This window comes from Phaethon aethereus (genome assembly GCF_964289735.1).
Source record: "Phaethon aethereus genome assembly, chromosome: 3".
NCBI classification, from domain to species: Eukaryota; Metazoa; Chordata; class Aves; order Phaethontiformes; family Phaethontidae; genus Phaethon; species Phaethon aethereus.
The window spans coordinates 33,700,968-33,727,397 of NC_138576.1; the positions used below are offsets into that span (position 1 = coordinate 33,700,968).

The following is a 26,430-nucleotide window of genomic DNA, read 5'->3' on the forward strand; positions in this document are numbered from 1 at the left end:
TTTCACTGTTCAGCAGCTTCAGATATACCTTGGCCATCTGTTTAGCTGCATCAGCTCAACATGGAGCTTTGTGCTTGATAAACACATGGTCCAAATCCTGCTTGTTGTCTTCTGTTTGATAGTTTTATTAGAGTTTAGCAGGGCTATTTACAAAGTTCTATTTCTGACCTATGTACAAAACTGGCATTTCTCTGTATTTGCTTCTTAAGTGTGTATTCCTGTGTATATATTAAAAAAAAGAGAGAGGAAAGGACTTCATGCAAGTAAGATATTGCATATTAATACTATAGTCTTTGATCTAAGTGTTCAGTTAGATTTAGCCTTAGAATTTACCATGTTGCAGATTTTAGAACATTCTGCTTGTTTACCTAAAAACTTTGGTTCAGACTTAATCCCCTGTAAAGCTGCTTAATTTTCAGCCATTTTTTTTCACAGTATAAGTATTGCTTACATAGTTTATTATATGATATGATTATATCCTTCTTGATGCACATTTTGAACTTACTGTTCACTGAAGTAACAACAGATTATTATCATGGTAATCAAGCATTTATGCTTTATTGTTTTATGTTCATTAATGGGGGAAAAAAGAGATTTTTCTAATAATGTAGCCAGAAATAAAAAATGAAAAAAACCTTAGATATTATTGCTTTATGGAATACTGTAGATGGAAAGATCTTGGTAAGAATTTAGTGTTTTTCTTCTCGTTATATTGTTTATGTGAGCTTTAATCATAAACAGCTGAATTGAAATTGATAAAATTTGTATCTGCTTATATTATTTCAAGTGTAGTAGGCAATCTGAAGTATCATTGCTCTTATTTAGATTTTTTAATGTGGTTTATTGTTGTTTTCCATAGCGTAAAGAAACAAAAAGAAACATTCCTGTTAATATTACTATCACTGTTGTGATAGCTTGTTCTGATTCATTTTTGATTGATAGAATTTTATGGTAGATACTAAACTGTATTCTCTTGAAGGTGCTGTGTGTCCTTTAATGAAAACAGCTGTCCCTCATCTCAAACAAATCAACAGAGACAGTCTTGGTGTTTCAGGTAAATGACTGCGTTAATATAGATATCTAAATTAATTGGCTAGTAGTGGATATAATCATAGTCCGACTGAAGCTGGCTTTAAAACTGAAAGAACACTATAGAATGCCACCCCCATGCTCCAAAAGCTGCTGTTGTTTTTAGGAAGATGGTCTTAAAATCAGAATGCGTTGTTTTTGGAAAGTATTGGTTCAAGTTCTGGAGCAACACTCATTTCTGTTGTTTTTCCCAAACATCCTTTGTTCTTATCAGTTCAGATGCTAAAAGGAAATAATGAATGCATTTCTCAGGTTGCAAAGTCATCTACTGAGTGAATTTTGCACTGATAATTTAGCTGTCGATAAAATGAATATTGGAAGTTTCTCTGACTTAAAGTACTCGTTTTCAAAATACCTTGTAAGTCTATACTCTATATCACCAAGCATGCTACAAGTCAGTATTTACCTCCATTTTAAAAATTCCATTAAATAAACTAAATCATTTTATCATATTTCACAGGATTTGATCTGGCAGAAAGCTTTTCTTTGAGGCAGACATCTTGTGGAGGGGAAAAAATCTGTTTTAAACTGGGAAGCGCACCTCTCATCAGAGACACAAAGTAAGTAAAATACTACTTTGATCCTAAGTCTTTAAAAGACAGAGCTCGGACTGAATGCTACTAATGAACAGAAACACTGAGCAGTGTATCCAAAGGATGCCACAGAACGATAAGTATGCATATTTTCTGGCATTTTCATCTGTTACAGTTTTTTCTTCCGGAAACATTTTGATTCAGGTGTGTTTTTCTTCTGATACTGAAAACTCTACTATTTATACATAAATAATTATAAAACAAAGGAAACAAAGAACTTTCATGGTATGACAAGAAGTGTTATACTAATCTTCCCTCAGTGAAATTGGCTGTCCTCTCTCATTACTGCTGGCAGGATTAAAAAGAGAGAGAGAGTCAACCTTTCCTTAATGTTTTCTTCCCCACCCAGTGGAATTGGCATCTTGCTTCTGAGCAAAAACAGAATGGTGTGTACTCAGTGTAGAGGTGAAACTGGGCAGCATCCTATTCCTACACAGGGTGGGATGATGGGCAGAGACTGCATGAAAAATCAAAAGGAAGGTGAAAGAGAGTAAGGCACAATGGGATTGGATGGATTAAGTTTGCACGGGGACAAGGAAATGGCAAGAAGCAGTTAGGAATGTAGTTTCAAGTTCCCCATGCTCAGTGGAGAGAGAGGATCATCTCAGAGTCTTGGTCGAGATGTGCTCCAAGTCATGGGACTGTGGTTTGTGTACAGCGTGTTCCTGTGATGACGAGGGAAGAAACTGTATTCCTGTGTCTTTCAATTGAGTATTCTCTGTTGCAAGGGGTCTGGCTCCAGCTTGCCTAGAAAAAATACACCTGGCCCTTGGAGTTCCCCTTTGCTTGGATCCCAGACAGAGCAAAGAAGGGCTGTGGGTAGCGTGAGGCCAGAGGAGAGGGAGAAGAAAGGGATCAGAGGCACCCAGACACAAAACAAAGTGATTTTTGGAAGAGGAGAACGATTAAAGAAATAGGACTTAAACAGTCTAGGTTACTAGAGAGATTCTAAGTTTTTCTGAGGTATTAGACACTGTAAATGCTAAATTTTTATGCTTGTGTAATTCTGTAAATTTAAACAAAGTAATCGCAGTCTTTTTTTTTTTTAATACCTTGGACATTAGCTGTTGCAGGAAAAATAACTAGATAAAATTACTTGACACAGAGAGTTCTATTTTTATTAGGGCCTTCCCAGTATTATCAAGGTTGCCTTTGGAAGAGGAACAGGTAAATTTAGGTACCACCCATACCTATCTTTACTAAAAATATTTTGAAAGATGGCCAGTAAGAAATTTTTTTTTTAATCCATTATTCTTTTTTCAGATTTTTACAGGGGTTTTAATTTTTTTTTTTTTCCCAATGGATGGGAATTTGAGGAGAAACATGAGACTATAGAAGACTAGAAAATCAAGGCAATAACAAAACATGTGGGGCAATATTTCCTCTAGGAGCAAGAAGCTAAGTATCACTTTGCATGCAGTGAAATGCATATTGCTAACTGGCTTACTTTATTCTGAAACTGTAAGAAAATCAATGGAAAAAATAGAGTAAGAGGAGCTAGCAATTGGAAAAGAGTGAATTATTTAAAATTCATTTATCTTGAGGGAAAATTCATGATTCAAAAGGATTGATAACTAAGAATTTGGTGATTTTGGAAGGGATCTGACAGGTGATGTTGAGGTGGAAAAATGTAAAGCTTTTATTAGTAGGCCTGAATACTAATATCTGTGTTTTATTTTCTTCTTTTAAAAACGGTTTATTAGTGAAGGCAGTGAAAATGGGGAATTCATGTCATGGCTGATATCTGTGGCTTAGCGAAGCCTAAACTCTTAGTGGTTGCAAAGAGAATGCTTGAGAAAGACACAGTACATCTTATTTTGTTTGTTGTTTTGTTTTGGTTTTTAACTTTTACTTTATGGAGTTGGAGAGGAAGTGACAGGTATTTTTTCCTGTATTTGATCTGTTCAGCTTTTTGGAGGGAGGTGACTTTTTGAGACAAAAATGGGTAGTTTTTCCTCCATTTTCAGTGTAATTTTGTCAAGAGAGAAAGAATATCAATAAAAGGTAAACCTGGAAGACAGGTGGTTTGGCTTTAATGGTCTCTTGCTTCTCACACTCCCCTCTCTCCCTGTTGTTTTCTTCTGTATATATCCTCATTACAGAAAAACTAAAGAGAAAATATTTCTAGTTTCCCCTAAATATATGTGTATGTAATGGACAAAAACTTCAGCTGGATTTAGCAAATAAGATGATTATTAATAAAATGGGTAGCAGTGCTAATGTATTAATACAGTTAGGCTGAAAATTACTATCACGTCATTTAAGTTAATAAGGAACGAGGTAAGCTTTTCAGTCAGCTTGCTGTGGAAGTAAATAGTAACTCCTACATATATCTTCCTGAAAAAAAAAGGGTTAAAAGTATTTTCAATAACATTTGAGCATTGCATAATTTCCATTAAATCCTAGTTCTTGGAGGCAATAGTCTTGGTCTGGCTTTTTTAGCCTGTCTTCACAGAGAAATCCATGTCATAATTAAGAATAGAATTTACTTTTTTTGTTCAATATGTTGAATATATAATAGCTTTCTGTTGTTGAGATAACACTTCAGGCAAGAATTTTAAAAGTTACTGGTTTAAAGCATGTTCTATACTCTTCTGAACTTCTGAGCTGGCTTTTAAAAATAAGGGCACAGGGCAGTCAGGAGCACAAAGTCAGGTTTTGACATGGTAGGATTACGATGAAGAATAGTCAGGAACTCAGATATCTGTCATCATAAACTTATAATTTACTTTATCTCAGTTATCCATGTACTATATCTTGTAATTCATTATTTTTATTTAAATCTCCTTCTCTTACAATATGTCAGATTGTGTCGTTCTGGACCCCTCGCATTGTTAGACACACAGAGGTTTGTAGGATCATTCAGCCTCAGAAAATATTTTAGTAGACGTGGTGTGCAGTAAGCAGCAGAACAGTGTTTGTTATCCAACCTGCAGGAAACTGAGAGTATCTGATTAAGCTGACTAGCAAGTATCAAGTAACTTGGCACATCTCCTCTTGCATTTCATTCATTCAGTCGTAGTGTGGGTAATAGAAAGCTATGCTGTGCCATTTTTCTTGTGTGATGCCATTTTGGTTTTTTTCAATGGGCCTGGAGTAGTGTTGCACCTATTTATAAGTTGTAAATAATTTACAATGCAGAGTCAGCCTGGGAAATCGATTATGTCTATTTGTGTTGGATTTTAGTTGTATCTCTTTATCTCTCTTTGTGAAGGAGTTCTGTACGTATTTTGTCTTGTGATAGGAGTTGGATAGCTTTTCTTATGCTACAAGTAAATTACTATTAAATATTAATTTAATTCTAATAATATTTTCAGGATTAAAAAGTGATTTTAAAATTAAAGTACTGTGAGTTACTTATTACGTGGACATTAGTGGAGGTTATTCCTGAGTGAAGTAGTATAACTGAGCCTTTGAATCCTAAAGAATTTCACAGTAAAATACCGTTACGCAGACAATCTAATTATATAGTCATAATACTAGTAATTGTATAATGTTTTAATTTTATTTCAATAAATACATTATGGAGTTGTATTTTGTTCTCTAGAGTTTAACACGTACTGCCTATGCAGTTTGGCATAGAGCTTACTGACAAAAGCAGCCCAGGGCTCCGCTGATAGCAACTCCTTTAGATCCGCCAGCAGTATTCAGTACTTCTGGACATGAGGCCTTTTAGCCTAATTTTTGTTCTTTAGTTGCCTTATAGTAGATAGCACTATGATGAAATAATTTCGCTGTCCTTCTCTAAAGATGCATCAGATGTCAGTTGTTCCTCATCCTCACTTTTCTGGGATGCTGGTGGGCCATTTTTTCCTCCTCTGAAAGCACCAATAAAGGAGATAGTAAGTTGATTTCGGCTGAGTTTCAGAATGTTTTTGAAATGGATGTTTGTGATTAGCAGATCTTAATGGCACAGTCATGGCTTTCTTATTTTGTAGCTTGTTTGGCTTGACAAACCATATTAATTTACTGAGGAGATTATTGTAGCTGGCTGTTAAATGATCTCAGAGTAACAGCAGTTGGGATAACTCTCATGACTTTTTTAGAAATTTTTCCCCTTTTGGTGTAAGATACTGAAAAAGAGCTTGGATGTTGACTGTATTTGGACTACTGAGCTCCATCAGCAATGCTGTCATTTACTGCTGCCAGAAAAGCTGTGCCTGTGACAGGCTGACACTGTGTGGCCTGTGTTTCAGAAAAAGTGTTTCACCTCCGTGTGATGTCTAATTACTGGATGCAGAAATAACTGTTCCCACTTCTGTCAGTATACTCCAGGCTGGAGGATTCTTTCAGCTAAGAACAGAAATCGATGATGAAAGAATATTTGTGTGGGGTTTTTTTGTTTGTTTCCAATGCTAACCTTTTTAATCACGACAAAAAAAAAATGCCATCGAGTGAGGCAGCTTCTGTGCTCACCATTAGAAGCCTTTTCATAGCTAGAACTTCGCTCCTCAAAGGCACTTATCTCTGAGTGGCTTTGCAACCATTTACTTTGCTGTATGTTCTCTGGCTGTATCTGCTGCTGCTGCTTCTTTCTTCACCAAAATAATACATACCGAGTTCCTTGCATATGACTTCAGCTGTTAGTGAATGTCCACAATGGGCATGATTTTTGATTAGTTTTGCAACATGGCATGTGTTTTGGGCAGCTGAGTCAGGTTCAGCATTCTTCTTGAAAAATATTATTAAGATATATATTAAGAAGTAGTATACTAATTTTTTAGAGTATAGAATGTATATAGAATATAGAGTATAGAATGTATAGATGTGAAAAACACCAGTTTCCAAAAGATTTCTTTGGAAACTTTTAAAATATTTACTGAAAATGGCAATGAGGTGCACCCCTGTTTGGAAGCAGTAGTTACAGTTATAATAACCAGCTTTTATCTGTGTTTGCACAAAGTCCACTAGCCTTTGGTCTATTAAAATATTAGATAGTTATGTAAGAAACCACCTCTCCCTTCCTATAGTGTGTATTTATTTGGGTCATTTGAGCTGTTGGAGCCAACAATGCTAAGACTGAAATGTCTGGTATTTTGGTTGCAGGGTATTTTCAAGAAAAGGGCCTTGTTTCTGGAATTTGCTTTCCTGAGTGTGGGAGCCTGAATTTAGTACAAATCCTGATGCTTTCTTCAGGTCTTTCAAAGTAGTGGATCAGAAGCTGCAGTGGTAGAATCTTACTTTTTCTGGTTCTGGCTGAAAGGTACTGAAATTGTGTACTTTGTGTTTATTTCTAGAAACTTAAAAACTTACTGCATTTTATATAAAAAAAAAAAAGGCGGCACAGATTACTGTTGAAAGAACAAATTGGCGCTGTACCTACCATGTAAATACCAATTATTTCATTTCATAACTAAGGAGACAAGTGGGGCCTCTTACCATGAAAAATGATAGGACAATGCTTCTTTTCAAGAATGAACACGTCAATATCTTTTTCTGCATATTTGGGCTTGTTTCTACCTGACAATTTATAAGAAATACGCCAAGTTCTTGTTATAAAATTGAAAATTCAGGCATTAATGGATTTTAATTGCTACATTGGACTTGAATCATCCTGTAATTTAACATGCTATTTACTATGTGGAAAGAATTGAGAAAGCAAAAGTAATGACAGAGAGGTGACAGAGGGGAGGAGTATATATAGAATGTATAGTACTTACATTGAAAGCAGACTGTGAGGAAACAGAGAGCAGAAGAACTATTCTAATTATGCCACTGACTGCAGCAAATCCGAATTCTTTGATCTGCAGTGTGCTACCCCAACAGTAGAGCACTTAGTGTGGCAACGTCAGACCAGTCGAATTGATAAGACAGTTTTGGATGAAGCAGATTGCTGGGGAAAAAAAGAAAAGAAACAACGTTGTTCCTGCTGTAAAGCAGTTGTGAGTAAAGGGAAGGAGCTTTTGGGAGGTGTGTACTTTAAGGGCACTGGTCCACAATGAGAGTGTGCAGGAGACCAGCAGTGTTTATGTGCCTCACGGTTCAAGATGAAACTTAAGGCATGCGATAAGCAAATCACAGAAGCACTGGATGAAAAAATAGGAAAGGCAGTTTGCTTTCTTTACTTAAAAAACTTTCCTTGAAAATACATGTATTTCGGTTCAGATTAGTGTTATTTTTTCCTGCTGCCTTTGTTTTAAAGGAGAAATCTGTCCAGCCAAGATTATTATTTGGAAGAACATAAAATTAGGAGTTCACCTTCACAGCACTCCTCTCCAGCTGTCAGCCTCATCTTATTTCCTCCACATCAGCATCAGCCTCTCTGGTCAGTGAGGCCAGTGGTTGATCCCCGTGGCTGTGTGGTCTCCAGCAATCACAGCGGCGAAGGAGCAAGAACGTGCTGCTGCGGTGGGGAGCAGCCTGCCGTCAGCTTAAGCAAACACTGACATTACATCTTCAGTTCAATAGTTTAACCTGCCCTGTGGAAAATCAACTGTTGTTCTGATAAAATGATGGCATTGACAATATCTAAGCATTTTCACTTTTGCTATATACTCCTATATGGAATTCTTTTTTGTTTTCATCTGATATAGATGCCAAAACTATTTTTCAGTTTTCTTATTCAGTAAGATAGCAAAACTTAGAACATACACTGTCATCGCAATTGCTAGACAAAGTTACTTTGTTATGAGATTTCTAGATTCAGCACAAGTGATTTACCTGGATGCTTCCCTATGGCCCTTGTTCAAAAAATTAGACACAGATTCTGCCATAGGGTGTTCAATTTACCAGTCTGTTAGCTGAAGAGAGCCTTAAGTGATGCTGGACTGTGGGGAGCTTTCACAAGAGTTTACACCTCATTTACTCTCTGCCAAACGCGCTGACTTCTAAAATCTTTGTACTGTTGTCTTGGTTTTCCTTGGCCATCTTTTTTTTTTGAGGAAAAAATCCCCCAAAACTGAGTACAAGATAGTATTATAAATCAATAAGGAGAATGCAGATCTAAGTCTGTAACAAGACCTGTGTTTGGTAAGAACATTAGTCAGAATATTCTAGAACAAAAATGTGGTTGCAAAATTAATACAGTTGAGGTTTCTTAGAAATCCAGAGTAAATATGGGTATATACAGGAATGCTATATGCAACAACACAGAATTCAACGAAATGCACTGGATATAATGCATGCAGCTGAGGACAGATTGTAGCCCCCATATGTGTTGCACTTTAAATTAGAGCTTGAAAGATCATTTATCAGTTTTGCTGATTGGGCTGAGAGCATTCAAGTGTCTTTGTAAAATGCATATAATTTCTGCAGCTGAAGCAGTGGTGCTGTGTGCTGCAGAAGTCATTTATCAGCAGACTGGGGGGAAACAAAACAAAAACAAAAACCCAAACTGTAATAAATCAGATTATTTTTTTTTTCTGACTTTTGTGTTTTAACACTTTGTGAAATGTAGTTTCACTGTCATGCTGTCAGGCATTCCTCCTCTTGACTAAAGTTGTACCTACAAAAAGATACTTGTGCTGATACATCTGTGGCTACACTGGGGCTTTGTTGTTTAAAGATGTCATAGAGATATAATTCCCTTCCCCCACCTTGCCTCTGAGTTTTTAGTTTTTCTATCTAAAAATAGTTCATGGGCTCTCCCACAGTGAAACTGCCTGGTGCTTTTTTCATTACACTGATTTTCATTTATTTTCCATTGGTTATGAAAGACTTTTGGCCTCTAATGTTTCTCTGTGGTTAGCTTTTTGCAGTATTTATCATCATGCCATGAAACATTTTTTTATTGATGGAGATAAATTTCCAAAATTTTAAAAATACTTCTTTAATTTTGCATGAACAATACAGTCCATGCCCTGGATTTTTCACCTGGAGGTCTGGGTATCAGCTTGATTTCAGTCATAAGTGTACAGTTTGCTGATTGCAACTTTGTCTCAAATGAGTATTTGTCACAAACTCATTTCAAAACTCGGAATGATTTAATAAATTTCAACATGAAGAACAGTCTGTAATCTATAGAAACTAGGTCCTGATGTACAGATATTGGTGTAGTAACAGAACCATGTGCAAGAGAACATGTTATTTTTTGATTTAGTCAGTGCGACTAGTCACAGAATCTCAGAATTCTGTTAAAAAAAAAAATCCTAAAAACACTCTGGGATTGAGCATGACAATACAGACCTTGAATAACTTGTTGATAATTCCTAATACGGCATTAGGCTTTTAATTGTCCTATGAAAATGCATGTATCTTTTATTTTAGGGATTAGGCAGCTGCTTATTGCTACACCCATAATAGCAATGTTAATGTTGAAGTCCCTGATGAACTTTGATTTATATCTTTTACTCAGTTTTTTCTGTGAACTCTGCTGAGAGTTTAGTAAGAAATGTGTATGTTCATTACCTCTGGTGAGCAGTGTTGATTACCCAAATACTGTTGAATGCATATCCCATGAAGGATAAGTGAAGTTTGCTTTGCACCACTCCTGAGAAGTAACAACAGAGACAGCATCATCAAGGTTCTGTGACTCCGCACACCTTATTTTTTACCTTGCTGGATCTGTCTCTAAGTGAGCGGTTCTGAACATTAGATGACTGCCAGCTTAAATTAATCTATGAAACTTAGCAAAAAAGATAATAGTATTCACCAGGAACACATAGCATAATAGGAACTGTTTTTCAAGACTTGGGTGGAAGAAGTGCACTTCCAAGTCCAATTCTTGTGCCCAGGACCCTCCATGTTGGATGTGCTTACTTTGAAGTACAGCAAATGCAATTGCAGTATTAAATTATTGCTGTTGTTCAGGATTGACATCGAATATCTGAATTGTACAAGATTAGTAGATAATGCTCACTCATTTTATAGGTAAAGGTGTTATTTGGAAACAAGGTGTTTTGGGATGGGAGCCTTCTAGTGCAGTAGGATTTTTTTTTTTTAAATATTTCCTGTGAAATTAAGTCACTGAGAATTGCAAATATTTAACATAGGACGTTTCATTCCTATATGAACTCTGGACAGTATGTGATAAAGACAGCAACTTACAAGAATAATCATATGGACAGAGGCATTGGAAGAAAATGTACCACAACAGGACCAACCATAGAAGATAAGTTGTAGTGGTAGTTCAGTAATGAAACTGTATGTGATGACTTGAATGTCTGAAAACATTAGATGCAAGAAATGCCGTCAGACGTCTGTGTTTACTCAAAAGGGAGCATAGACTTTGAAACGTTTTCTTATTATTTATAGGTTCTTTTCCACAGGACTTTATTTAAATTTAGGAAGTGATAAATGATTGTATTACTGTTAGTATGTGGAGACAGATATGCTGTGTTACCAGGAAATTACATAAGCTTAAGATTGGTTTGTTGTGAAAGTGTTAGAAGCACTAAAAAAATGCTTTGTGATTCAAGATAGCTGATATAATTTAATACAAAGGAAAGTCATGACTCATTAACTGGTTAGAGTTCTTGAAAGATTCAAGAGTTATAACACAGCCTTGCTTCATTGCTCTCCTTAAGTACCAGTTAACATTACTAATATGAATCCATATTACACCTAAGATTACATCTTTTAAGCATCCTAACTTGTTATTGCAATTAAATATTATCTCTTTGAACAACTTACGTTGGATTGCTTTTGTTCTCATACACAAGTAAATATGTACTATCCAACTGGCTCTAGGTGGCCCTGTCTGAGCCGGGGGAGTTGGACCAGATGACCTCCAGAGGTCCTTTCCAACCTCAACCATTCTGGGATTCTGTGATTCTGTAATAGACTATACTGTTAATGGATTTTCTTTCTTAACAATATAGTTTCCCATAATATCGGGTACTTAATTTCATTGTCAATCAAGTAATTTATAAGGTAAGAGTGAATTCATCAAAATGCTGTTTTTGTCATAGGATGGTGAGGGAACAAACTATTTCCTTTTTAAAACTTCCCAAATAACGATGCAATGAGATGCAAGAAATAAATGTTACGATTTTATACAGTGCAAAATATTGGTGATATTAGTGATGATTTCTTTACTGTCATAACTCATCCACACTTCATCTGCTAGTCTGAGGTTTGTAGTAGGTAATATGATGTTCTCAGAAATTTCATCAGCAGTAAAGATTTCAGTCTCAGCCTTACTGTTGAAAAATAAGATCGTTATTCATTCTAGTTCTGTTATTTTCGCACAGAGGTTACATAGATGATTTAACCTCAAATTAAGTTATAGTTGATGCATTGTTTTAATGCAAGGTTTTTGTACTGCGGAGCTTTCACTGTTTTCAGAAGAGTTTGTAAATTCCCAGCATATCAGGCTTCCTTGTTTGGATATAAGGCATCTGGCCTGTTTCCCCAGCCTGAGAAGGATTCCTGGTAATATCCAGTGATCTTTCAAGTTGGGTTTGGTGGGTTCTTTTGATGTGAAGCTTAGGAAGAATCTAAGTAAAATGTTCGTTGACGTATCCAAAGCTACCATTGCTTGAAATCTCCTTTCAACACATCTGTCTTGGGCCTAAAGCAAGACCCCATCTCTCTTCATAAGATTGTTTGTTTGTTTGTTTCTCTCCTAGCCCTTTAGAGGGAATATCTGGCCATTTCCCAGTTGGGTCTGATAGTAACAGAGTTAGCAAGTTGCAGGTCCTCGGCCCATACAGGTAGCAATGCAATGTTGAAATTTTGGAGCTTGATCTATTTTAACCCCATTTAATCTATAACTTACCAAAAATCTCACTATTGCAGAAAGTAAGAGAGATGTGCGCTGAGATATATGTACTCTTTTTTTATCCTAACTTGACTTTAAATAGACAACAATTAGCATTTTCATAAACTGTAAATTATCTGTTGTCTTCTATGTGATGCAAATGCATTTTTTGGTCTTTTTTTTTTTTCCATATTCATTCACTTAGAATCCATGAATATTTACAGTTTTTCCAAACCGTAAAAGAGCACATTATTTATCTAATTATCCTTAAAATTGTAAGCAGAACACCAGGCTTAAATATTCATAGACTAGTTATGCTGTGTGTAGGGGGTGTTAAAGCAAAAGCATGTTCTCTCTCTAGCTTCACTCTTGCAGCTGACAGAGCTACTTATTTCAGGTCAGACCCTGGTATCTGGTATCACTAACCTTCTTTCCTACTCCAGTCTTTTCTTTCGGTAATTTAATCTTCATCACTTATACCTTCTTTTTGGGGGGAGATAGGCTGGAACCAGGATGGGTATCCATCTATAACAGCGTTGTAGGCTGTAGTACCTTCTGTGTTGCCTATGCCTTTTTTCCTCAAGCACTTCGTAGCATGGCCTGCTTGAGACTTTAGCCTGGAATAAATTTATTGGTATGCAGCCCCGCATGCTGAAAGAGGAGGTGGCTAGTTATCCAGGCAATTATTTGTGGAGGTTAGGAAAAAAACATCCCTTAGTTTCGTCCAGCTGTATTCCATACAGCCATCCTTCTAGCTCTCCCTTTCCACTGCCACCCACGCTACTGTGTTCACAGCTTTTTCATAATGCTGGCCTGTGAGATGGTTTGCCTTTTACCATCAGCCAGGACCTAGCAGGTTGAACCTGGGGAGGAAGTTCACTTTGGTAGCGCGTGTTCCATTGATTCATTTTAAAAAAGCTGCCAAAAGTTTGGGATGGAGGTGAGGGGAGACTAAGCAGGAAGAAATTGAGGGTTCTGAGGAAACAACACGTTTAGGTTGGGTAGCATGATGTTATGCAGAAATACACAACATAGTTCTCACTAGACCAGCATAAGTAGGAGAGTGCAAGTCCCTGAGTGTGCAGCTCTGATGGAGCGGACTAGCCCTCCTGTGTAGCAAACTCAAAAGACTGTTCTGTTTCTGGAATCGGCTAGTGTCTCTAGGTACCTGTACAAATGTCTGTACAGTGCTGGTAAATTGGCTGTGAAAACCTCCAAGGAGAGATGGATGCTTAGATTTCTTTCTCCTCTAGAGAAGATTATATGGCTATATATGGCTATATAAGCCAAGAAAAAAGAAATGTCATTCCTGATTTCCTCCCTCCTTTCTGAAGTATGAATTGCATCGTCTGTCTTCAGAGTAAAGTATCATGGCCTCCAATAGACAAATCCTCTATTGTAGTCTGCATTTACTTTGCTTTTCCAGACAGCAGCAAGCACTGAGATCTACAAATAATTAACACTGTAACATAGATCTTGTTTCAGGGTAGGAAGCATGTCAAAATGCATGTGGAGCAATTTTCACTGCCAGTTGACTTTCAGAGGTTACTGTAATTATTTTTCTCCCTGACATTTTCAGGGAGTTTCTTGATCAGCTGAATAACTCTATTCCACTGTAGATAATCATATTTAGCATAAGAATCTAATACCTAATTGACTTCAGAGGCTGCAGAATAACAGACTACTCTAATAACTAGACCTGTTGTCTTTGTTCCATTTCTGGGAGCAAATTAGAAGGACCACATGAGTTATAGAGCTGCTCATAAAATGTCTAAATGAAGGCATGGGTAGATGTTAAAAGAAGTATATAAAGTTCCTTTAAAATTATTCACATCCTCTTCCTTGATGATTGCCACACTTGAAAAAAAAGAGTACCACAATTGGATTTTAGGACATTCAGCACAGAAAAATGGCCTTGAGAGATTATGTAAAAATGATAAAGCTTGATACAACTCTTGGATGACTTGAAAAAAACTTAAATCTCTGCCATTCTTTTAAGCACGTCTTAGCTTTAAATTTTGAACAAAGACCGTATCTTAGGAGGCAATCACAAACCCACTGAAGAAATGGACAGATCATCACAATTCTCCAGATCCTGCTTTTAATCTCCAAAGCTAAAGTTTTGTTCAGTTTTTGTGCATTGCTTGTGAGAAAAGTGCCAGACCCTGAGTAAGTTTCCTTATAGAGGCAGTTGGTTTACTAGTGTGGTTCTGAGTAAGGAAAAGCACTGAAGAATTCTGAGACTTTCGTGCTGGACAGTAAGACCATTTTTGCATGTCTGCAGGGAGGTTTCATTCCCTACAGTGAATCACAGGGGTAGAAATCTGTTAGAAAAATGAGGATGGGGGGGTCCACATGTGTGTCATGTTCTACATTTAGCTACAGAAATGAAAGGAGAACAAGGTGTTCATGTAGGAAGAGCGTGATGCTAACTGGAGATGATGAGAGTACAAAAGAGATGGTTTTCTTTTGAGTTATTTTTATATTTTTCAGTGTAGCTATGATAGGGAGGTGGAAGTTGGTACTGGAAAGAGCTCTTCCTAACTGATACTTTTAATTTTGAGACATGAGCAGGTTTAACATCCGTGGAATGTGGAGAAATGCTCAACAACAAGGCACTTGGTATGAGAAACATCACTGTATTCACAAGCCTCTAAAACCAGTAGACTGAATGCGACTTCTTATGGTAACGTCCGTGTGAGGAGGGGCAGGTGGAACTGAAGATATCAATTACATCGGTATCTGCTAGAGGTGTTACCTGACTGCCACAGCTACTGAAAATATATATGAGAGGAATCAGGTTTAAAAACCAGACTGGGACAACATAGGCAGGTTTTGATCACTTTCTGCCAGCAACATTAGGACAATTCTGCATGTTTCTCAGTCAGTAAGTGATGCCAACACGTGGGAAACCAATCTTGTTTGAGCAGCATGAGGCAGAGGGACACCAGAGAGTGTCATGCAATTGCACGATTAGGAGAAAGCAGATGCAGAGGAAATGTTTTTCCCCTTTGTGAAAGAACTAGAGTTCCACATTTTTCTCATCTGTGTTCCTGGTCTCTCAGACACCGAGAGCAGTATGTTTGCTTGTTCTCTGGTCATCTCCTAAGGAAAAGAAATGGTCTGAATGCAAGATCTGTATTCAGTGTAAGACCTTAGTGAATCCTATAGATCAACTTCAGTCTTTCTGAATCACAGGTAACCATGCATTAGATCTTGAGCTCAAAAGTGTCTGGAAGAACTTCTCAATGCCTGTATACTGCAAAACCCACCCAGATCTTTCTAGTACCCTATATATTTCCTTTACTTGCTTTGTACATAAAAAAGCACCTTACTGTAGTACATCCGTTGTCTGGATCCACTCTGTTGCACTGTGTTTTCTTGAGTCTCTACCAGTGCAGGTGTGGGAGGATCCTTTGGAGTATGAGATTACCTTGAGTAAAGTTTTAGCTTGCTGAAGTAGTCAGACTCTGGCTTTCTCCTCTTCCCTGACTCGTCTTCCTTCACAATATTCTCTGCTAGTATGGCTGTCGTTCTTTGCCACCCCATGTTGCCTTGCGTGGAAAGATGCTTGCTACTGATTAGAGCAGCTTAATTTACTGTGCAACATTCAGGGTATGGTGTGATATTTTGGAAGGGGAAACATCCTGTTTGAATTTAGTATTTTATAATATGATACTTTTGCTAGTTTCTGAACCCATTTTGTCATCTTTTTACATGTTAAAATATACTCATTATTAAAAAGGGGAGAGAAAGAGTGAATGGCTGTGCCCAAATCACATGTTCTTGCTTTTGGTATATATATGAAATAGAAATACCAAAACTATCTTTTTTAAAAGTCTCTTAAAATTTTGATAGCAATAGCACGGAATTTCACCAAAAAAAATTTCAAAGCCACCTGTGTATACCCATTCAGTAAATGAAAGCAGAGACATGCTAAAGTATATGAAATATCAGGTAAACCCCTTTTCTCGATGTTAAAATAATTTGCAGCTTTGCTTTCAGTGGTACATTTTCTGAGTGGGTTGAGCGCTCCCTAAGTAATTAATAACTCCTAAGCTGTCTGAATAGTTTCCCTTGAGTTGCATCATATAATGTGTCATATGAAAACAACTTGAGGCCTAATGTAACATGAAACTGTATCGTGCATCTTAACGTGATTTGAGGAAGATGGATGGGAAGGAAATTAGTTCTTATTCTGAGTAACAAACACCTGTTCTTAACTTTTATTTGAAAAGAATTTAAAATACCCTTTCTAGGCAGAGATTGGTAAATTGTTCTAGTTAGTTATTTCCCCTTCTCCCAATGTACCAGTCAAGTTAGGCAAAAACCAAGAATCAAAAATATAGTAATGTATAGAAATATTGAGGATAATGTGGAGATTTTTTGTATTTGGTCATCTAAGCTTTACTTTTATATTCATGATGGATCTCGGTTTAAATCCCTTAGCAAACACGACAAGGTTAAGATTTCAGTGTCTCCATCAATGTAGTACTAAATAATCATTACCCACTGTAGGAAAGTTGTTTAAACTAACTCCTTGAGCTCTGGTCACCACATTGTTATAACATTGTCATGTTACAAGTGACATATACCAGGTAATGGTATATGTCAGCTGGAAAAGATATGTCTTGCCATAAACTCTAAACATCTCTCACTTCACTCTCAGGAAATGTAAGCTGGCTCATCTTTCTCTTCTTGGAAATCATTCAGCAAGCTGGAGGCTTCATTGATACTTGTAAATACGGAAGTTTATCATATACTGTAGTGCATTCTCATTCGATATGGAACAATTAGAGTTCATGAGATTTAAAAATAGGTGCTGCTTTTCCATTAGTGTGTTTTTTTTTTTTTAATAAAAACAAAAGGTAAATAAAGGATTGCCTTACTAAATTTGATATGGGTAACTCAATGCTGCTTTACAAAGATAGAACTAAAACTTTTTATAGCACAGTGAATACATAGTTAATTCATTCATAATTACTTCGTTTAGCAGGGTAGCACTAGGACAACCAGCTGGTATCTGCATTTCAGAAATTTTCAGAACTTTTGAGGAAACAAATGAATAAGCAAATATTTTGAAAAAAAATCTGTCTATACTTGATAATTACAAACAAGTAAGTGGAAAGTATGCACAAATACAGTTGTAAAGTTCATGCCAAATTCCTGTGGCAGCTCTTCTAGTAACCTCATAATGTACAGTCTGTGCTGTGCTTGGGCCACAGCACCTGTTTTTAGGTAAAATTAGAGTAAAAAAGAGGAGAATGCAACAAAAACCTTTGCAACCCTGAGTATACATGTGCTTTGATAGCATGGCACATAGTTGTTGCAGGAATGTCAGTGTATATTTATTTTAACATTCTGGATGCACCTGTTTCAACCTGTGGAGCTTTAAGAGATACCTGAATGTCAGGATTTGTAATGTACATATGTATGATCGAAAACCTTATATTGTTAGAGATTTTCCTGCTTGTTTTCATTGAGCGCCTTAATCTGCCAGCTAAGGCCTCTGTAATTTACAGAATCACAGTATCATTAAGGTTGGAAAAGACCTTTAAGATCATCAAGTCCAACCATCAACCCAACCCCACCATGCCCACTAAACCATGTCCTGAAGTGCCACATCCACACGTTTTTTGAACACGTCCAGTGATGGTGACTCCACCACCTCCCTGGGCAGTCTGTTCCAATGTTTGACCACTCTCTCAGTAAAGAATTTTTTTCTAATATCTAGTCTAAACTTCCCCCAGCACAACTTGACACCATTTCTTCTCCTCCTATCACTAGTTACTTGGGAGAAGAGACCCAACACCCACTTTGCCAGAACCCTCTTTCAAGTAAAGAGAGTGATAAGGTCTTCCCTCAGCCTCCTCTTCTCTAGACTAAACAATCTCAGTTCCCTCAGCTGCTCCTCATAAGACCTCAATCCAGCAGCATAGGGTGGTATAAATTCAAGCCTGTGTATTCAGTTTATGAGCTTCAATTCCTGCTATTGTTTTCAGCAGTTTCCACCAAGGGTGTGCTTCGCTTTGAGAACACAGTGCTCCATTCATTAACTTTCATTATTTATTATATACTACTGACAATATGGACAGAGGGAGAAAATGAAACTGTCTACATTCCACCTAAAGTATAATTTAGTCAGACTTTGGGCGCTTGAGTCTCAGAGAATGATTCAAATTGCCTACTCTCAAGCACCACCTAACCCCTGGTGGCACCTAAAATTAATCATTTTTAGACAACAGATTTCCCCTGGCATCTGGGCGTAAGTTCCAGGGAAGCTCAGAAGCACCATGGCTTAAGCAGGCAGGCATGTAACTCCCACCCAGGTTTCATTGTGACTCGAAGATGTGTGTAGCCTAAGCCATTGACTGTGCTTAAATCGCACATAATAAGCTTGGGTGGCATCAAATTCAACACCAACCACAGCCCTCATGACCACTTTCAGTGTAGAAGAGGGAGAGAGGACCTTTTCCATAGCCTTAAAGGTTAGAGTGGTTGTCAAAGAAGGATGTCTGGTTTGGATTGCCCTAACCTAAGGAAGTTCTCAACTGGAATGGCAGAACTTGACTGTTGTCTCACTGTTAAGGATATTTCCTGGGAGAGGAAAATCTCAGATTCACTTTTTTGCTTCTAAGTCTGATTACGTATTTTGGTTCAGACACTTTTGTCCAAAAAACCATAAGCGTCCTCTGGTTCAGAGACCAGATGCCAAGGATACTCTCATTTTCTTGTCTGTTTTAACTTGTTTCTTGTTGTCCTTATAAATAAATTGGAGCACTTATTGCTACCCATATTTCTGTAATGTTAGGTCTCTCTTAAGACCTGTCATCTCTCTTGCTGTTTTTGGCTGACAGCATGATGTTCTACTCTAAGTTCATGTTCTCTGTATTTGTGCTTTACATCTGTAGACTTTGAGGTGAGCTTGGTACACATTTCCTTATTCTCACTCCTTTTCCTATTGTTCTTTTGCTGTACCACGTGGAAGGGGTAAATACTCTGTGAGGAAGTACTTGTTGAGATGTGGACACATGGGACAATTTTTTGTATATTTTTCATTAATATTTAATGCTGTTTCTTTACTGTTTTCACTCTGCACATGAAATCTCATTAGTTTTCTCATTAGTTTTTAAATGTTGGTAGATGCAATCAGATGAAATGGTATATTAAGCATTCAAAAATTTCTGAATTTCAAATTGAGTATTCTGCAAAGTTTTGTTTTGGCTTTTCTCATGTTTCAATACAAGGTTTTTTGTTCACGTTTGTGTTCCAGCCTTCCTGTCCCCCCCACCCCCAATGTCGTTATTTATTGTTTAAAACACATATATACTTTGCATATATCTGAGGAGGTTTTAACTGAACTTTATGGAGTAGAAGATACCATGGTAATCATACTTAAATTTTGCTATAGTATCGTACTGATCATCTGTACTTAAGTCACTTCAATGCTAGATGAATGCCTTTTATTCTGTTACGTTCACTTGAAGCTATTCAGGGAGTAAGAGCACAGGGGAAATTGTGCATAGTAGTAGATAGTATGCTAGTTTTCTGAATATTTTATCCCTTCATTTTTTTCCTTTTAGCATTCATGATCTGGCTGAGAGGGTTGAGATAGTTTAAAGCACCTGTTAATGACTTTTTGGTCACCAAGGAATGTTCATATAGTTACACAATGAGAACTCTTCTCAGAATGAAGATAGTGCTTCTGTTAAGTTACGTCTTTGGTATACAGTAGTTGTATACCAATTTGTGCCGTTTGTTGGCCAGACATTGGAACAAGTTTACCAGAGGGTTCTGAAGTAATCTCCATTCTTGGAGACTTTCACAACTCAGCTGAACAGGACTTATAGTAACCTGATATGATTTTCAAGTTGCCCTCTGAAGCAGGCCTCCATTGGCCTCCAGAGGTACCTTCCTACCTAAATTATTTTGTGAATCTAACTGAATTTATCCTTGGTGAAATTCTACTTAAATCTTACCTCGTTAGTGGACTTCACTGAAATCAGTGTAATGCCCTTAGGAATTAATTTGACCTTGTCTGCTTTTCTTGTTTCTCCCAATACAGTTTTCTCTGTAAGCTCAAAGGTAAGAGAAGCTAGAGTGAACTCTAGCTTTTTCACAGTGCTGGCCCAAAACTCTTGTCCCGTTTCCCAAATGGTTTGATAAACAGTTAAGGAAGATAATTTTATATCATGTGCACTCACACAAAACCAAATATTTTTGAGAATATTCTGAAAGAAACATTTAAAATTTTACAAGACTAATACTGTTATTCATTTAGACAGCTCTTGAAGTGTCAGGGAGGCTTATAGTAAAAGCAACAATGATGGGAAAAAAAAAGTGTGTTCCATATTTATTAGAATGCCTACCATGTCTAGAAACTACTTCCGCTGGTATCATACCAATCATGTTTTCTCCTCCTTTCATTTGATGAAGACTGCTGCTCATTTCCCTTACACAGTTGTCTGCCCTTTGCCCATTAATATAAACTTCCCTGAGTCTCCCAATATGGAGCTTAGCTGGCAGAGTTAATTGATTTCAGAGACCTAAACAGATACTCCCAGAGCCAGATATCCTGTCTAGTTTACAGCTGTAAACCTGAGATGCCATCTCCTTAGCTTGCCTGGGTGCTGTAAACCATAGGGCTGATCCCATGCCCAGATCATAAAATCATAGAATAGCTTGGGTTGGAAGGGACCTTTAAAGGTCATCCAGTCCAACACCCCTGCAGTGAGCAGGGACTCTTCAACTAGATCAGGTTGCTCAGAGCCCCATCCAATCTGACCTGGAATGTTTCCAGGGATGGGGCACCGACCACCTCTCTGGGCAACCTGTGCCAGTGTTTCACCAGCCTCATTGTGAAAAATTCTTTCCTTAAATCTAGTCTAAGTCTACCCTCTTTTAGTTTAAAACTATTACCCTTTGTCCTATCACAACAGGCCTTGCTAAAAAGTCAGTCCCCATCTTTCTTATAAGCCCTGTTTAAGAGTTGGAAGGCTGGAATGTCTGCCCAGAGCCTTCTCTTCTCCAGGCTGAACAACCTCAACTCTCTCAGCCTTTTTTCATAGGAGAGGTGTTCCACTTCTCGGCTCATTTTTGAGGGCTCCAGAGCTGGACGCAGGACTCCAGGTGGGGTCTCACCAAAGCAGAGTAGAGGGGCAAAATCTCCGTGGCCTTGCTGGCCACACTTCTTTGGATGCAGCCCAGTTGGCCTTCTGGGCTGCGAATACACATTGCCGTCTCATGTCCAGCTTTTCATCCACCAGAACCCCCAAGTCCTTCTCAGCAGGGCTGCTCTCGATCCCTTCATCCCCCAGCCTGTACTGATAGTGGGGGTTGCCCCGACCCTTCTACTTGGCCTTGTTGAACCTCATGAGGTTCACACAGGTCCATGCCTTGAGCTTGTCCAGATCCCTCTGGATGGCATCCCATCCCTCAGGCATGTCAACCACACCACTCAGCTTGGTGTCTTCTGCAAACTTGCTGAGGGTGCACTCCATCCCACTGTCTATGTCATTGATGAAGATATTAAACAGTCCTGGTTCCAATACGGACCCCTGAGGGACACTGCTCATCACAGATCTCTATCTATCTGGAAATTGAGCCATTGACCACTACCCTCTGGATGCAACCATCCAACCAGTTCCTCATCCACTGAACAGTCCACCCATCAAATTGATCTCTCTCCCATTGAGGGAGAAGCATGTTGTGGGGGACCTTGTCAAAGGCCTTACAGAAGTCCATTTAGATGACATCAGTAGGTCTTCCCTTGTTCACTGATGTGGTCACTCCATCATAGAAGACCACTAGGTTGGTCAGGCAGGACTTGCCCTTGCTGAACTTGCCAGATAGCTTACTGTTCTGCAGAGATGCACTCATGTATAACTGATGCACAAGGAAGGTATTTTCTTTGTAAAGCATACACATATTCTTTATGCTATAATTAAAATAAGTTGGTATGAAATCTAGTTTAAAGTCCTGGGAAGCCTATTCACTTTTGCTTTGCTTTTTGACATTGAAAGTTCTATAGCTGTACAACAGAGCATACGGGTCCACTAACAATGTGGACCCAATGGGGAGAGCAGTCAGTTCGGTCCTGGGATAAAACAGGAATCTGCTGTGGGAAATAAGCCAACGTGCAACTCCCACATAAGGGTCTTAAATAGGTGTTAGTCCATAAAGAAGCTCTTTGGCAGGGTTTGGAGCAGTTTTCTCTACATAGAAGGCATTTTTCCTGAGATCCTAATTTAACTGAAGTGCGCTGATTTCCAGGAGCATTGTCGGGTTATTGTCTTGTCAGCTGGTGCTTTCCTCTTTTCTTTTTTCTCCCCTTGGTTTTGTTTTGGTTTTACTTTTTTTAATAAAGCCTTTATAGTTCATTACTGTGTAATTATAATCCCATTTGTAGTTTTTTGGAACTAAACAGTTTTCTTCACATGGTTCTGTGAAGAAAAATGGAGGAATATTTCCTGCTGTGTGGCACCCTTAGGTCTCCTCCACTCTGATCCAGGGAATGCCTTTTGCAGTGTGGTTAGTTGGGCAGTCCTGACAGTTTTCAGTAAATAGCAGTGTTAATACTTTCAAATTGTTCATAGAAGTGGCGTGTACTGCAACCTGTGATTTAGGTAGCAAGTCAGACTTTTTTTTAGATGCATCTACATATCTTAGGTAAGAAAGGAATAACAAAATTAAACAGCAGCACATCATTCATTCAGAAATGCATTCCTTGTTTTTGTTCAAGCCTACTAAAGTCCAGCTGTTCTGATACTCAAGATGTCTGAGTTGTTGCCCGTGGAAGTCACTGGCTCAAACCCCCAGCTCAAAGCAGGACCAACTTGAAAGAAAGATCAGAGCATTATGAGCCCTGTCCAGCTGTGTTTTGAAAGTCTCCAGGGATGGGGATTATTCCACAAATCCTCTGGGAAACTTGTTCCAGTATCACAAGCAATAAATTGGGAAAAGCAGTATTTTAAAATATCCTTATGTGTCACATTCACTTTACAGCAGTCCTTTTAAGACTTCTATTTATAGTAACCACAGATTTTTAAAAAGTTAGAAGAAAAAATTCATTAGGGAAGTCTTCAGCCAGTTATTCTTATAAATAGACTGAATTGTACTTTTTGAGAAGAGGCACTTCTGAGCACTGAAGCCTGTGAATTTGTATGAGTGTGAGTGAGTGTTTGGCTCCTTGTTTTTACTAGGTGTTATTTCTAAGCAGCGTTTGTGTGTGTAATAATAACCAGAAATCTTTTTTTCCTCCCTACTATTGTAGGCAAGTATTTCCAAATGGGCTTCCTGAAGAATACTCTCTTGTTGCTACGTTCCGTGTACGGCGAAATACCAAGAAAGAGCGTTGGTATATATGGCAAGTTTTAAATCAGTATGACACACCTGAGGTTAGACTCATCTTTGATTTTTTTTTTTTTTCATTAAGTTTCTTTTTTTTCCCCATATAATATGGCATATATAACTTAGTGGATGTTTCACCACTGGATTTAGCTACAGTATATATGGAATAGGCTGACTGCTCCAAAATAATTGATGATTTATTATAAGAATGACAGAGATTTAATGTATTGAGTTAAGAATGCAAACTCTGATAAGAAGACATGGTATGATTTATAGCTGATATGTATTTATAAAGTTATATAGAAGAATGCTTCATAACATAATTCTTGCCCAATCTATGTAGTCGAAGTATTTTTATTATATATAGTTTATATGTGTTTAATTCTTATAGTCATAACTTTTAAATGACCGCTGCTTTTATTTTATTTTGCTTTCAGATCTCTGTCCTTCTGGATGGTACAAAAAAGGTTGTGGAGTATATGACCAAATCTGCTCAGGGAAATATACTACACTACACTTTCAGGAGTCGAGAAATTTATCCGTTGTTTGATCGGCAGTGGCATAAGCTTGGTATTAGCGTGCAGCCAGGGATCATTTCCCTCTATTTGGATTGTAATTTAATTGAGAGAAAACAGACTGATGAAAAATTCACCATTGACTTGCGGGGAAGGACTCTGATTGCTTCTCGCGCTGCAGATGATAAGCCTGTAGATGTGAGTAGTATGAACGGAAAACCCAATAACTTGAAGTCATGTTTTAGCCGTGCTTTTTCTAACACCATTGTAAACAATTATGTAGCTAAAAGGTTCAAAACTGGTTATTAATTTTAAGTATGTGTTCTTAATTTGAAGTCCTTAAGTCTTTTTCTCTAAATAATATTCAGTGCTGTAGCATCTGCTAAGGTAAACCTTCTGTTACCAAAGTAACTACAAAAACTCGGTCCTGGTTTCAGGAGTCTATTTTTCTGTATTCGCTTTGGAATAAGAGCCCCATAATAACCATAGACGTATTATTACTACACTTAGATATAGCTTCCATTGGTAATTTTTTCTTTCAATTTTTGTGAGATTTATTAAAAAGATTCTATCAGTCACCTGTTTACATTGTGTCTCTGATAAAGGGGAGACACAAAAATACTGAGCATTATCTCTGTATCAAGATTGTACCACATTCCAGGGTAATTCAGCTATGCAGAAACAGGGGCACATTGTTCATATTTGTCATTCCTCGCTCCAAATGGGAGGGATTAGGAACTGGCTGGAGGTATGTTTCCTGCAGCCTTTGGTGCAAGAATTACCCAAGGCTACCCCATAATATTCTGGGCTGTGTTCTGTCCCAGAGATGTTCTCTTGTTTTCTCTTGCAGAGAGCTCACATCAAGTAATTTGAAAGCTCCCGGAAATGTCAGGGGTCTTTTAAGTGTGCTGACAATCAGTTACCAGGTTTAAAGCATCTGGCTTGGAGGTTATAGTGACCATCTGAAAGTTTCAGCTATATTATGTACACTGTACAGGTCCAGATGAAAACAGCACATTGTAACAGCAAGCTAACATTGTGGGAGGAACCAGTCTTGTGAGGTGCTAAACACTTTGGCTTGGAGTCAGGGGCCAAGCTCATGCTTCATTTTATTTTCAAAGGCTGACTTCAATTTTATTTGAAATGTATGTACCATCTCCTCATTTCCAAGTAGCACATAGGAGAAGGAGCAGATTCTTCTTATCTTGTGTCGGGTGCATGGCACAGGCCAGATAATTCCAAGTGGAAGTTGTCAGTTGGGATTTCCATGCTTGCAGGAAGACATAATGGGCATAAAGCTGATGAAGGCAGCTGAGCAGATCCTGTACAGTCACTTTGCCCAATACCAAGTGTAAGAGAGAGAATAAGAGGATACAAAACAGATGCAGAAAGAGGCATACAAGGGCAAGATGCTGTTCATCTCACCAATCCACCTAGAATCTCTGAAACAGAAGGTTTATGTACAGAATCTGGTGGGGTTTTTGGGTTTGTTTTTTTTTTCCTCTTCAAATTATTTAATTGCAAGGTCCAGGCAAAGGTCTGTCCAAAGTGATAGAAGATATATGTGAAATAGAGCTTAACAAACCTTTAGTTCACTTCAAGAGAAAATTATGGTTCTGGAAAGAATGTTTGCAGAGGTTGTCTAGAGGGCTAAAATGCCTGTGTAGCATAGCAGGAGCAGTACAGAGGGACGCAGCTCACATAAGATGAATTAAATCTAAAATGTGATTTACATCAAAGTAATAAATTGCATAATCTGTTCCTTAAGTGAGGAGCTGTGTAATTGTTTTGGATTTGTCTTTTTTCCCAGCATTTTAGAAATATGCAGTATTTCAGGGGGGAAGTTTATTATTTTACATTTCATATTAATCTCTTTTATATTTCTTAATAGATTGAGCTTCACCGCATAACAGTTTATTGTAATCCAAAACTTGCAACAGAAGATACGTGTTGTGAAATATCTGCTGACCTGGTAAGTTATTTGTTAAAATGCAAATGTTAATACGAAAGAAATTGCTTCCTTGTTTCTTACTAAAGAGTTGTAAAGAAATTTCAGTAGAAGTGTTAGATTAATTACCTCCAGAAATGAATCCTGTATCTGGAGTCATGGTACGTTGTTTCTTGCTGCCTAACTAAATGGCATAGTAGAACTTAAGTAAAAGGCACTAGGTGCTGCTAGTGCTTTTTAAATGCATTTCTTAACATTTATTAATATCTAATTAGTAACTGAGGAGGTCTCAGAGAG

At 37.7% G+C, this 26,430-nt stretch overlaps 1 protein-coding gene across 1 annotated transcript in view; it reads left to right on the top strand.

Moving 5' to 3' along the window:
- COL19A1 (collagen type XIX alpha 1 chain) overlaps positions 1 to 26,430 on the top strand; it is a gene marked incomplete at its 3' end in the record, with an annotated part of 197,051 nt that overhangs the window by 7,464 nt on the left and 163,157 nt on the right. Inside the window, exons 2-6 of the mRNA XM_081998313.1 lie at positions 980 to 1,054; positions 1,550 to 1,649; positions 23,594 to 23,717; positions 24,108 to 24,383; positions 26,077 to 26,157. Of these exons, the coding sequence (XP_081854439.1) occupies positions 980 to 1,054; positions 1,550 to 1,649; positions 23,594 to 23,717; positions 24,108 to 24,383; positions 26,077 to 26,157 (656 nt within the window). The remainder of the gene's footprint in view (positions 1 to 979; positions 1,055 to 1,549; positions 1,650 to 23,593; positions 23,718 to 24,107; positions 24,384 to 26,076; positions 26,158 to 26,430) is intronic.